The 13636-nt window shown below is 47.5% G+C and overlaps 1 protein-coding gene across 3 annotated transcripts; it reads left to right on the forward strand.

Annotated features, from left to right (window-relative positions):
- The first annotated feature begins 56 nt into the window (after window positions 1–56).
- TDRD5 (tudor domain containing 5) lies at window positions 57–11271 on the forward strand. 3 transcript variants are annotated; one of them, XM_027740570.2, is made up of 9 exons: window positions 57–309; window positions 1210–1659; window positions 2448–2566; window positions 3359–3579; window positions 4257–4463; window positions 5477–5543; window positions 6241–6441; window positions 8777–8938; window positions 10433–11271. In XM_027740570.2, exons 1-9 carry the CDS (start codon window positions 99–101, stop codon window positions 10445–10447), a joined length of 1653 nt encoding a protein of 550 aa, XP_027596371.2. In that variant the 5' UTR covers window positions 57–98; the 3' UTR covers window positions 10448–11271. The 3 variants fall into 3 exon arrangements, with proteins under 3 accessions (XP_027596371.2, XP_039240032.1, XP_039240040.1); XM_039384098.1 differs by lacking the exon at window positions 10433–11271 and adding an exon at window positions 9420–9656; XM_039384106.1 differs by lacking the exon at window positions 10433–11271 and having other exon boundaries at window positions 8777–9398.
- The last annotated feature ends 2365 nt before the right edge of the window (window positions 11272–13636 follow it).

Genomic DNA, 13636 nt, shown 5'->3' on the forward strand with positions numbered 1-13636 from the left:
GGAATTCCACCAGGCTTTGAGCAGCTGCGGTGGTGCAAGTTGTCACTGCTGGCTTGCGTTTCCCCTTTAGCGCAGACACGGCGAAGCAGGCGCAGCTCATGGAGCTGCTGAAGAAGGAGGTGAGAGCGATGCTGATAGCTGCCAAGGAGGGCCTAACGCCGGCAGAGCTGGAGGAGCAGTACATGGCCATGGTCTGCAAACCTCTGCCCCTCCAAGACCTGGGCTTCCAGTCCACCTTGGAGCTGGTGAGACATATGCCTGAAGTTGTCCAAGTCTCTTTTTGTAAGAATGGCACCCTTATCCTCAAAGGTGAGGTTTTGTTGGGTGGAGGAGTTGTTTGGAACCTCGTACTGGTGTGAAGTGATGCCCTGTGTCACATACCTGTTTCTCATTCATCTCTGGTTAACTTCTTGTCTTTGATGTTTCTTCCCCGGTTTTGATCTGCCTTTTAACACTTTCTGTCCTTCTGAGAAAATCACCCAGGCTTCTAGTTATTTTTGTATGTTTTTACATTCTACACTTAGTTTAGAAACTGAGGCAACATTTCCTATGGGTACACTAGAGCTGGTAAACATCACTTTTCCTGTTAATGCAGAGTAGAGTAGAAGCCAAAACCAGGTATGAGGCCTCTCAAAAGAAGCTATAAATGTTTCCCTACCTGATTCCATGGGAAGTTTAGTCTGTATCAAAGAACCTTTTTAATTTTCTTTGGAGAGGAGTTGTGTAAAACAATGGTAGGTGCAAAGAATTGATTGGGAAGGGTGGAATGGTTGGGGGCTTTTTGCATGCTACAGTTAAGACCAGAAAAAATTGTTTAGAAGCATGGAAAAGACCTGGGCTGCTCTCCAAGGAGACCTTGCCTGGGCAGGGGAGTGCTCTGTAGTGGGAGTTTACTGTGATTCTGCTTTCCCAGCAAAACTCTCAGCAGGTTTTGTTTGTGACCCTGCATCCAGGAATTTGGCCTGCCTTCCTACCTGGTGTGAGCTTATAGGGATGAGGGTTCAGACTGGTTGTTGGCTTCTAAAAAGGGTTTTGGTCAGTTTGCTGCTGGAAATCGGCCATGATTTAGTTTGATTGCTTTTGAAGAAAACACCTGCTCCTCAAAAGAGGGGGGAGAGAGGAAAGAAAGGAATGAAGAGGAGCTTTGCCAGTGCAGAGCTTTTAGTAGTTCGCTGTTTTTGTTTGTGTGTTTATTTCCTTCTGTTGTAGCCATTGCAGATGACACCACCAAAGGCATTGCCAAGCTGGTTGCCTGCCAGAAGGGAAGGACATGTACTAAGGCATGGAAGAGAACTCATCTGAAGGCAAATGCTGCTTCTCCCTCTAAGAACTCTAAGAATCCACAACGTTCCCCTCTGAGAGCCAGGACTCCCATCCTGCCAGCGACAGTGAAGGCTGAGCTGCAGGACCTGCTGAGCTCCTCATCTCTTCTGCTCCAGGACTTGGACAAGGCCTTCCTCAAATGCTTTGGCCGGGCGTTCCCGTACAGGCAGTACGGATTTTCTTCTGTGCTTGAAGCCCTCAGGAGTGTGTCTGATTCCATTGTGGTTGAGCAAACAGAGGCAGGTTCTTTGCTGGTCCTGAGACAGTACAAGGCAAATGAGGCAGAGCAGGAAGAGGTACCTCAAGGTGAGGCACAGGACGAAGAGATGCTGCGAGGTGAGGGGGTGTGTTTGGCTGAAAGCACGTAGTAGCTCTTACAAGCTCTGTAGCCAGGCAACTACATTTCAGGTGGCTCTTGCTGTATTTCCAGTTGCTGTAGTAGTCCAGGTTCCCCCAGGTTTTAGCACAGAAGGGCTGTTGTGTGCTGCAGAAGCAGCTGTCACAAGGCAGTTGTCTTGGTAGCTGAGAGTTTAACTGGAATTTTTCAATGTGTTGCCACTGTTTTTTGATGTGAGGTAAAGGAAGAGATGTTTAGCCCTTTCAGAGAATGAACTTTCTGAGTGTGTGTATGTGTAGGACTGGAATTTCTAGTCATTCCACGCAGTAGGTAACAAAACTAGAAGGATCTTCTGAATGTCTGCTCTGTGGGCTGCTGAAGCCTTTCTGATATTCTTTTTGAGACAACAGTAGCCTGAAAGGGACAGCTGCAGTGCTCCACAAGAGAGACAAGACTGCAGATACCTTAAGTGTTCTCATAAAACCTACACTAGAGGGTGGAAAAATCACATAAGAGTTACTGACAATTTCATGGCTTTTTGGGGGAAAATTAATTCTGGCATCTAGCAATGGATTTTAGCACTTGGCATCCTTTTAAGAGCAAGCAATTGTTTTGGTTTGTTTCAGCTTATTAATACAGTGAATCCTCATGAATGTAGTGGCTGTGATTGCTACAAGAAATGAGGAAAACGCCACCAGTGTTTTCAGATGTTTTCTCTTTCTGCTTAATATGCTACACTGCATCAGTGCAATCAGTAAGAATAACAGCCAAAATGTCATCTCTGCAGCTGAGATGCCTCCTTTGGAACCCGTCTGTGAGACAGATAACTCCCCCCAGGCAGCACTTCATCAGAAGTGGGAGCCAGCGGAAACAGAAGCAGTAGATTTGGGTGATCACCTCAAACAAGTAAGTGATGGACAAGTGATCTGTAGATTTCTCATGTCTTATTCAAGTGGGTGATAACTTTTTACTTTGTTGAGTTTGCATTGTTGATGCACTGTTTCCATCTACACTAGTTCAAAGGAAATAATGTTTTCAGCAGTAAGAATAACACAAAATTGACAGCTGTGCTAACAGCTCACTCATACAAATCTATCTGGAGTAAGAAGAACAAAGCTTGTATATTTTGTTTGGTTTTGTCCTTGGGAAATAGCTCTAGTGTGAAAGTGGGATGCATTTATGCCTTCTGTCACTTCTGAGTCATTTTCAGATAGTTTTCCTCATTCAGTCATACTTTTTTGTGGTCACAAAACATAGAAATAACATCTTTCCAGTAAAATCTAGCAAAGAGGTGGGTTTAATTCGGTTTGGGTTTTGGTTTTTTGGTTTGTTTGTGGGGATTTTTGTTTTGTTGCGCTTTGCTTTTTTAGCAACAGCCATTTACTACTTTTATCTAAATATGTGACGTGACTTCAGTTCATCTCCTTTATTCCTTGTAGGATTATGAGCAAGGTATTTTTGTTGTACCCCTCTTTACACTGGAGGGAAGGAAGAGAGAGAGTGTGAAAATGAGTGCTTCTATCACAGGGAAAGTTTGGATCTAAGTTTGTGCAATTTGTTGGGATTCTCTGATATTCAGTAATTCACAGGTCCCTGGGAAAACAGAACTATCTTTTTTAACTTACTGGAAAGGCCAGTTGTGTGTGACCAGTGTGTGATGAGACATCTGAGTGCCACCTTCCTCTTATCCCTTTGTAGCCTCAAGATTGTCAGCAGCTGCTACCAAACAAGCTGACACTGACTGAAGAAATCCTCCCAGATGCTGTTCAGGACAGAAGCCTTTGCAGTTTACCACCCCTGAAGAGAAGGTCCTTGGTGGGAGTCGTCGTGGAATTCGTCGTCTCTCCCACCCAGTTCTACATCCACATCTGCGGCAGGGAAACATCCCACGACCTGCAGGATCTGATGTTTGAGATGAGGTGGGAGCATGTTGTGCCAATGCAGTGCTGCTGCCTCTGGTGTGTGTGTTTGTGTCGAGGGAAGAGGGCACCAGCTGTTGATGATGGTCAGTGCTGGCTTCATTACTTGGTAATTGGATGCAGGTGCTGTACTGAAACCCCTACTCATCGTGCTTATCCATTCCTCTTAACTAACAAGCAGTGAGTGTGTTCAATAGCAAAATAGTCTTAGGCTGTTCTGGACTTCAAAAGCCTGGAAAGATTATGGAGAGGATCTTAAAGGGTTCCTTTGCCTTGTGCTACTGTTGCTAATGTGCTCAGTTAAAGCTTTTATTTCCATTTCTAACCCTTTGAGCCAGTACTCTGGAACTTGGTTCATAAGAAACAATGACATGTAAAGGTACTGTTAAAAAATTAATGATTAGAATGACAGTATTTAGCCTCTGATTAATCCCCATTAATTAACTTTTTGTCGGACCCCAAGAATATCATTCAAATGTTAAAAGTTTGGGTTTGAATTTTTTTGTTGCCATTGCATTTCAAGTGTGGGAGAACAGAGATATAAAGGATCTATCGAAACAACTCCTGAAAATTCATGTCATGCGGACTTTGAACAATCAGGATTCTTTTGATGCCCCATGTGCTTGTTCATGTCCTGCATCCTACTAAGCAGAGTTTCTCCCTATGATCTTTTACAGACACCTTTACTCACATAAACTCGTCTCTGATAAATACATCATGCCTGACTCCGCAGTACGGCCTGGACAGCTCTGCTGTGTAATGGTCTCCAAGTGGTGGTACCGTGTTATCATCCACCGTGTGATCAGTGACCAAGAAGTGGAGGTGTTCTATGCAGATTATGGACACCTCCAAATTGTCCAAAAGTCTTGGCTGAGATTCCTCAAGTAAGTACATTGCACGTGGGCGGCAGAACAGCTGAGGTTGGATTAGACTTCCGGAGGCCATCCTGTCCAAGCTCCCTGCTCAAGTGGAGCCGTCTGGAATAGACTGCCCAGGCCTTGTCAGGATGGTTTCTGAATGTTTCCAAGGTTGGAGACTTCATGACCTCTTTGGGCAACCTGTTCCAGTGCTTGCTCACTCTCATGGTAAAAATGCCACTTTCCAGACAGCTAGCCCCAGGTGTGTGCTGGTGTGTGGTGGTGTTCCTCTCCAAGTGCAGGACTTTGTGAGGTTCCTGTCTGCCCATTTCTATCCTGTCAAGATCCATCTGGATGGCAGCCTGACCCTCTGGGGTATCAGCCACTCCTGCCAGTTTTGTATCATCAGCAGACTGAGGGTAGACTTGCCCAGGTCAATAATGAAGATGCTGAGCAATGCTGGACCCAGCATTGACCCCTGGGGTACACTGCTAAATCCTTTCCTGTTTCTGCCTTCACTCCTCAATCTGTCCTCTTGCTGCTTTCTGTCACCTTGGGGCAACCTCCCTAATCCCCCTTCCTGTGTTCCGTGAATGGATATAAACATTCTCCTGAAGGGACATCAGTCCAAGTGGGACACATTTGTGGTGCCAGAGGTACTTGTTCTCTGCAGTTCAGCACATTTTCCATATTTGCATCTTCCCCCTCATTTGCCTTTCTTCATGCCTGGCTGTTGGCATTCTTTGGTTCAATGGTCATGGCTCTCCATCCCTAGCTTTGTCTCCACAAGGAGTTCTGATGGGAATGTGCTTGGGCCAGGGAATGTGTAAGGTAGCAGCTGTTACTGCTGTTTCTGCTCTGCCCATTCTCTGGATATGGAGCGTTTTCCAAAGCTGCTGTTAGGTTTTAGTCATAAGCACACAATCCAGTGTATGCCTCTCTATTCCTAAGCTGATATTAAAACCCAGAAGAGGAGAGAGTTCTGCTCTGCTGCTGATTTTTCCCTATTTTTGCAGTAATGGCTTTTCTTTGTATTGTAGGTGGCAGTACTTGAAGCTCCCTGCTCAGGCCATCCCGTGTTCCTTGGCATGGGTAAAACCTGTGGAGGTACATGTTCACATGCAGTTTTGTTTATTGACATATATACAAGAGTTACCAAATAGAAGTTGTCTGTTTTAAAAAACAGACAAAAAGTTGTCTCTGTTTTAAAAAACTCTTCTCTTTAAGTGCAGTCAGCACAGCCAAAGAGTTACAGAGGTCATAAAGTTCCTCTGTGGTGGGAAACCTTTTGGTCAAGAAGCAGAAGTACAATCTCTGAAGGAAAGCATGTGAGCAGAGTTGCTGCCTCTGTGTGTTTTAAAGATGCTACTTTAAAAAAGTTGTTTCCTCTGGGTTTTGAGAGTTAATCACGATTTTCATTGCAGTGAGGCTTAGCAGCTTCTTAATAACTTCTGATACTTCTGACAACTGTAAAATCTCATGATTCCAGGAATTGAACAAAATAAACACCAAACAACTGTATTTTAGGCAGTTTTGATAAAATCACTGGTGAATGCCATTGGACTGTGTTTGGAAGTGGGTATTTAAGGTAAAAGGGCAATCCCAGTGTACCCAGCATTGCAGGCTTTGGGAGTAGTTTGGTTTAGTTCTGTGCTGGGAAGCTGGTCTGCCTGACTTTCCTGTATTTGTCACTGGCCTGGCCTGGCTCAGTTGCCTTTTGACAAGTGCCCTCCACCAGGAAAAGTGTCAGGTGGTGGGCATTGGCCTGTTTATAGTAACTTCATGTCCTTGTTTTCTCCTTCAGGGTACGTGGTCTCCTGCAGCAACTCTCCTGTTCAAGAATCTCTGTGGCTTCAAGGAGCTTGTGGGCATTGTGGATGAATATGTGGATGGCGTTCTGCACCTCTTCCTCTGTGACACATCCACCAAGGAGGATGTCTACTTCCACTCTGTCTTGAGGGATATGGGATATGCTGATGTCTGTGGAGAGAACATTCCTTCCCAGGTCAGGAGGGAGGCATGTGCTGCTGAAAGGAAGGGCGAGGAAAGGACCCCTGTAATGGGAAGATCTTTACCTTGAAGCAAGTAGTTTTGTGAAGAGCAAAACTGGTATTCCCCGCTTTCCTGTAGCTTACCATTTGTGGCTGCAACCCACAGTGTGTGTCTCTCTATGGTGAGAGCTTGCTTTTTGGTTAAGGTGGAATCTGATGATACAGCAGAGATGTTCTGGTTTAGCAGAACAAATTATTTCCACTGCCTTCTGGCAGTGGATTAGAAGTTGATTAGCTTGGTAGTGTTGCAGTTTCAGCTGACACACATCTTGTAGAGGTAACAGGGAAAAGTAAAATCTGTGCAGGTGTTCTGAGCATAAGGCCAAACTGAGATGGAATTGAGAGGTTAAGAGATGTGTTAATTGATTCATCCAGCCAACTAATGAGAGCTCAAGTTCATTAGATTATATTGTATGACTTAAAGTAGTGCTACATCGTGAGCAGTTGAGTGAGGAACACTCCCATCTTCAAAAGGGGATAAGAAGGAGGACCCAGGAAACTCCTGGCTGGTCAGCCTCACCTCCATCCCTGGATGGGTGATGGACCAGGGCATTCTGGAGGTCATCACCAAGCATGTAGAAGAAAAGGTCACCAGGAGTGGTCAGCATGGATTTACCAAGGGGAAACCTTGCTGGACCAGTCTGATAGCCTTCTGTGACAACATGGCAGGGTGGGTTGATGAGGGGAGAGCAGTGGGTGGGGTCCACCTCGACTTTGGACTCTGTCTCCCGTAACAGCCTCGCAGGTAAGCTCAGGAAATGTGTGTTAGGTGAATGGGCAGTGAGGTGGATCAACAACTGGCTGAATGGCAGAGCTCTGAGGGTCATGATCAGCGGAGTAGAATCCAGTTGGAGGCCTGGAGTCAGTGGCATTCCCCAGGGATGAACAGTGGATCCAGTCTTATCTTTATCAATGACCTGGAAGAAGGGATAGAATGTACCTTCAGCAAGTTTGCTGATGATACAAAAGTGGAGGAGTGGGTGATACACCTGAAGGCTGTGCTCCCATTCAGGGGGACCTTGACAGGCTGGAGAACTGGGCAGAGAGAAACCTAATGAGGTTCAGTAAGGGCAGTTGTAGGGTCCTGCACTTGGGGGGGGAATAACCCCAATACCAGGTTGGGGGCTGACCTGGAGAGCAGCGCTGTGGAGAAGGACCAGGGAGTGTTGGTGGATGACAAGCTGTCCGTGAGCCAGCAGTGTGCCCTGGGGCCAGGAGGGTCAATGGGATCCTGGGGTGAATTGGGAAGAATGTGGCCAGCAGGTCAAGGGAGGTGGTCCTGCCCCTCTACTCAGCCCTAGTGAGGCCACATCTGCAGTGCTGTGTCCAGTTCTGGGCAGGTTCCAAGAAGATGGTGCCAGACTGTTTAGTGGTGCCCGGGAACAGGACGAGGAGTAATGGCCATAAACTAAAACACAAGAAGTTCTACCTCAGCATAAGGAAGAACTTCATGTTGAGGGTGGCAGAGCACTGGAACAGGCTGCCCAGGGAGGTGGTGAAATCTCCCTCTCTGGAGGCATTCCAAACGCACCTGGATGCGTTCCTGTCACCTGTTCCGGGTGACCCTGCTTTGGCAGGGGGGGTTGGACTGGATGATCTCCAGAGGTCCTTTCCAACCCTGATAATTCTGTGATACTTAAATTATTTTGGCCTTCCGTGCTGTGAGCACTGAAGGTTGGTTATGCCATTAGCAAACTGAGCTATGGAAATTGTCTTGCTTTAAAAACTCTTCCTTTGCCAGTGAAAGGTACCGTGTTGGACAGTGTAACCGTGGTAGATTGCCTGCTGTGCCTCAGACAGACATTCCAGTTGTAAACCAGTGCAGAGGGCATTTGTGCTTTAGGCTCCTCTGTGTCACTATCTGCCTGTGTCAGCTCAGTTTCAGTAAGAACTCTGTGGATGATGAAAACCCTTGGAAAGGTACTGCCATGATTTTATATCTCAGCAGAAAACTGGGCTTTACAACCTGGAATGCTTCTATCTGTTGCTTCCTTCAGTAGATGCAGAAAGCATGTTTTGGCAGGATTAGATCCTGTCATCATATTTTTTTCCACGTGTAGGTCCACTTTTGAAGGGGAGAGGGGCATTGCTGAGAAATTTTGCTGCTGGCAGGAGGGGAGTTGATTTTCCTAGGAAGGCCATTTCTGCAAGAATTTTGAGCTCACTTGTGGGTGTTGTGCTTCTCCATAAAACCTACTAGAGGTTTGCTGAATCGAATCCTTTTTATTCTTTGTGGTGGTTAAAACATGGGCTTTTCTCCTGTCCTGGTGTGTTTTTATTTGTTCCTAGGAATTCAAGGAACTGAATCCTTTGGCCTTATATGTTCAGCCCAGTGGAGAGCAGGAGAATGCTGAACTGGTGGAGCCAGACCTTTGCTTTCAGCAGGAATCTCTGGTTGCAGATAGTGAAACAACATCCTCAAAGCTGGATGGGGCTGAGCTGTGTGACCAGGTGAGAGTTGGCTGTGGCACAGCTATTGTTCCATGAAATCAGCTCCATGTGGCTGAGAGGTGGGTGACCATCCCTGAAATGTAAGTTTAATTTGAATTCTTAACCAAAAATGCAGAGGGGCTTCCTCTGACTCAGTTCCTGCTTCCTTGCAGAAACTCCCTCTGTCATTGCCACCACTGGTTCTGCGTGGGGCTGCTGAGAGATGAGCCAGCTGTTGATTTCTTTCCTAAGACATGATGCTTTGTATCTTGTAATCTATCCCTCTTTTCAGCTTGCTGTGCAGGAAAAGCTGCCCTTTGGCCAAGGGAACTAGGGGTTTGTTGTTGTGTAGTTTTGTTGGTGTGGTTTTTTAATCATCCAGTTGCTGACATTCCAGTTTTTTGTAAATTTTTAGAGATAATAAAGATCAGGGTAGCTAATGAACTGATTGTGCACTAATTGCACCCTCTCTTGATTTTTTTTTTTTAATGTACATTTGCAGACACCTCATTCTCTTGGAGAGTCCTCTGTGCCTGCTGTCTTAGTCAAGTCAGTGGAAGATCTTTATACCTCCTTTATTTACTCCAAGCAACCAGCAGAAATGAGGCAAGATGACCCTGATCAGATAGAAAGATTTTTGAAGCAAGGCCCAACTTTCTGAAGCTGTACATCCTGCTGTTCTGCTCATGGCAATGCCATTCATGCTGGGCACCCCTAACAGTATGGGTAGATTTGTCAGTCAGAGTTCACACAGCAGGAAGCTGAGCAGTCTGTTACCATGCCATGAGTTTTGCAGTCCCTGTTGGGTATCCTAGGGCTGGTGCTGCTGGAACAGATGGACGTGTTGGTGTTTCTGTGGGCTGGAGGTGCCACAGTAATAAATGGCTGGACGCAGTGCATCGGTTTGGCCTTTGTGCAGCAAAATGGATTTCTAATTGTTTAATGGGAAGAAATGAATTGAGGGTTAGTTCTTTCATTGCTGGTTTTTGTTGTCTTTTCTAGACTTTCTGCTGCTTTCATGCAGAAGTCTTTGTTTCTCCACTCCATACTGTGTTCATTTCATACTGAGTCTCCCAGTCTCTCAGCCGTAAGGGACTAAAGCATTTTGTAAATCCTGTGAGGTCCCTGTGTGGGTGTTTGTCTTCCATCTTCCAAATGATGAAAGAATTTATAACACCCCTACGAGAGTTGCTCGATTTACAAGGTGGATTAAGTGCCTTGGTGAAGGCAATGAATTTTTGTGCCTTGGAACAGAGCTGTCTGCCTTCTCTTTGGAGTTCCCTAGACACAAGCTACCGATTTCCCACCTCTGGAGAAATGGAGGTGGAGCAGCTGGGGGACAGGGAGAGAGGTCCTTGGGTTATACCATGTCCAGCTCCTCAAATAGGTGTGCAGTAGCAAGTCCTCTTGCCGTGATCTGGTAACATCCAGCAAAGGGGATTTCAGTCTAAACTGGAGCTCCTGGATTTGCCAGTGTAGATTTGATCTTTCTTTTCTGTGTCCTTCCTGTTGCAGGTGAAGAGAACATGAAGAATGAAGACCTTCCCAGGAGTTGGCCTCTGTGGAGCCAACCTCACAGACTCCATGTCCCTCCTGCCACACTCTCTGCAGTGTTGGCAGCTGCACGATTGGCCACTTCCCATGCCCACTTCCAGTGGCTCCCCAGCCTAGGAAGGCAGGTGTGAGAAGAGGGGAGAAACTGGAGCTGCTGCTGAGGAAGGCTGCTGGGAGCAGCACAGACTCTCTCTATGACCATGCTGTTGGGTTGGTTTTTTTTGGGTTTTTTTTTGGTTTTTTTTTTGTTCACAAACATTTAATCCCTTGAAAAACTTTTTGGGTCTGACATCTCAGGTGGACTAGGTGATCCTTAAAGCTCTCTTCCAACCCAAACCGTTCTATCGTTCTGGTTTTTTTTTAATTTCAGCATTTTGGGTTTGATTTGGGATGTGAAAGTGCTAAAAGTGTTAATTTTACTTTCAGGAAAATAGTTTGGGTTTGTATTTTTAGTTTCAGGGAGATACTTTATTTTTGTTGTACTGGTGGTCTACTGAGTTACTGCTCTTTAATATAGTGGTTCAGGAGAACATCTAAGTGTAACATTGTGTTCTATATCCTTTAAGTTTAGGAGAGGGAAACTGGCTGCCTATCCCTCCCTCCCTCAGTGCATGAGCAGTTTTGACATTGGTTTTTAAGACAGTGGGTGCTCTACACACTCCTTGCTCTGAGGAGGGCTGAAGAAACCTTCCCCAAGAAGAAAGTGCTGTGATTTGTTGAATGCCATGTATACAAAGCATCAGGAATTTCATCTCACATATAAATAAAATTGTAAAGAATCTAGCAAGAGAAAGCTTGAAGCGTGACACTGTCCATGTTTATATAGCTGTGTGCCTGTGGCAAGTAATCCTGATGAGTGTGAGGTTGTTAATGCAGAGAAAAGCAGTGAAAACAGAAGGGCCCTGGTTAGGAATGCTGGCATTCAGCTGGTTTACGGGTCCCTAGACTGTCCCTCAGGGCTTCAGGGCCTTCAAGGGCTTGATTGGACTAGGTGATCTTTAAAGCTCTCTTCCAGCCCAAACCGTTCAATGATTCTATTGTTTTAATTTCAGCATTTTGGGTTTGGTTTGGGATGTGGAAGTGCTAAAAAAAGGAAATGTAGGACTTGTTAGAGAGCAACTACTGGGAAAGCTAATGAAGGAGGTGAAAGCAGAATGGTGAAGAGCTGGGGCTGTCCAACCCAGTGCAGGGGTAACCTGACTTCTCTGGTGCCGTGTTTGGGCCGGGGGGCTCATTGCACATGTTTGTCATCCATCCCCTGTAACGGAGCTGATGTTGCTCGGGGATCACCCCCTCTCCTGCAGGACCCCTGTTTGGTTTCAGGGAGGTGAGAACTGGGGCTAGGGTGGGGTGTCCCGAGGAGACTCCCACACCCTCCTCTGCCCCTCCTTGGGCTGCAGCAGGGGCTGGAACCCAGAGGGGCTGTCACCCTGTCCTTGCTGCTGCTGGATCGCTGCTAGATGGCAGCCGAGGCCAGCACTCAGCTGCTCAGCTCCCTGCAGCCTAAAACTCCTCCTCCCTGGGGGTCTGGGAGGGCGAGGGAGATGAGGAGCTGAAGAAGACTGGTGAGTGAGCAGTGCCCCCATTCCTGGCTGGGGCTGTCTCTGTCCCCACTCGTTTCCTGGGGTGTGGTGGGGGTGTAACAGGGAACTTTGGGGATGGGTCCCACTGCTGCTTGGTGAGGGCTGTCCCAAGGAATTGGAGATTAGGAGATGCTGTGGGGGCCTGGAAGGGGATGTGTGGACACTGGGAGCTTAACATGCTTGCAGAAAGGGAGCAGCGTTTCCCTTCCCAGAGCAGTTTGGCTCACATTCCTCATACCCAGCAGGCCCCTGTTTGTACATTTGTTGCCTAAGGCAGTGGAAAAAGAGAAAGATGCCTCAGGGACTGCAAAGTGATGCTGTATTCATGTCCCTGCTCCTGGGCATTGCCGTGCCAGTGCCAGGCGGTGGGGAGGGAAAGGTGGCTGTGCCAGGCATCAGGGTAAACCACCTTATCAATTTTGGGGGAACCCAGCCCCATAGAGGTGTCTGATGGAAGGATTAAGGTGCTCTGCAGATGTCATCTTCCTACTGGAGGGGTCAGGAGTGCCTTCCCCATCCTCCCTGAGCAGCATCTCCATGGAACACTGGGGTCCCTTTCACTGGAGTGCCTGGTGTGGGTGCCCTTCATCCCGAGGTGTGTGTGTAAAGGGGTCCTGCTCCTCCAAAGGAGCTTGGGGTGGAGCTGCTTCCCTCTCCTTTGCCCCTGGTTTCCCCCTTCCCTGTAGCTGTGGGGCAGCCATGCTGCCAGCAGAGGTTATCGACTGGGAGTCCTCGGGGCGAGGACCAAAATGTTTAGAGCAGATTAAAAATTGAAAGGCTTTGCAGCTCTCCCTAAAAGCCGGGGTTAAGCAACACACCGGCGAGGTGTGTGCTCAGGGGACTCGCTAATGGACTCGGGTGATGCCAGGGGTCTGGGGTCAGCCCTGGCAGGTGGATGGAGCTGGGGCGGGTGGCTCTGCTCCCCGCTGGGGGGGTGGGAAGCAGGTGATGGAAACGTGGTGTCCCCGTGGCTGGGGCCATGTATGTAAGAGCAGAGCCAGACCTGGACCACCTCAGGAAGGATCCTGGGGTGTGGGTGAGTCTGGAAAGGGTGAGGAGCGATGCTCTGGGCAGGGATTTTGTTTTGAGGGGTATGTTTATGGAAAAGGTTCTCCTGGCACCTGCAAGCGGCTGCCTGGCCGTGGTGGTAATCGGGTGCTTTGAGTTCTAAGAGGGCTGTCAGGAAGTATTTGGCTGGGGAGGAGGATGGAAGGTGACAGCTCGCTTCGGATGAGCACAGCGCTGCAGAGGTGGCCAAACACCTCCCTCACGGTGCTCTGGGTTGCAGGAGGGCTGGGCAGAAGCTTGGGGTACCCAGGCTGAATGCTGGGGACACAGAGGTCCCAGGCTGGCCCTGTGGTGGTCTCTGTGACTGGTGCCATCTCAGCGAGGCTGAAATTTTCCAGATTCATGCATCAGCCCATCCCTCCCCACCCCTCTGCACTTTTGAGTGCTCTGGAACATGGGGTTCAACTGAGCAAATCATTTGGACTTGAAAACCAAAATTGAGTGCTTCTGACCCTAAAAACATTTGTCTTTTTATTTTTAGATGTGGGGTTTTTTCAGATGGAAATTGAATCGG

The sequence above is a fragment of the Pipra filicauda genome, unplaced genomic scaffold (assembly GCF_003945595.2).
Source record: "Pipra filicauda isolate LSUMZ 115617 unplaced genomic scaffold, ASM394559v2 scaffold114_size2234877_pilon, whole genome shotgun sequence".
Lineage (NCBI taxonomy): Eukaryota > Metazoa > Chordata > Aves > Passeriformes > Pipridae > Pipra > Pipra filicauda.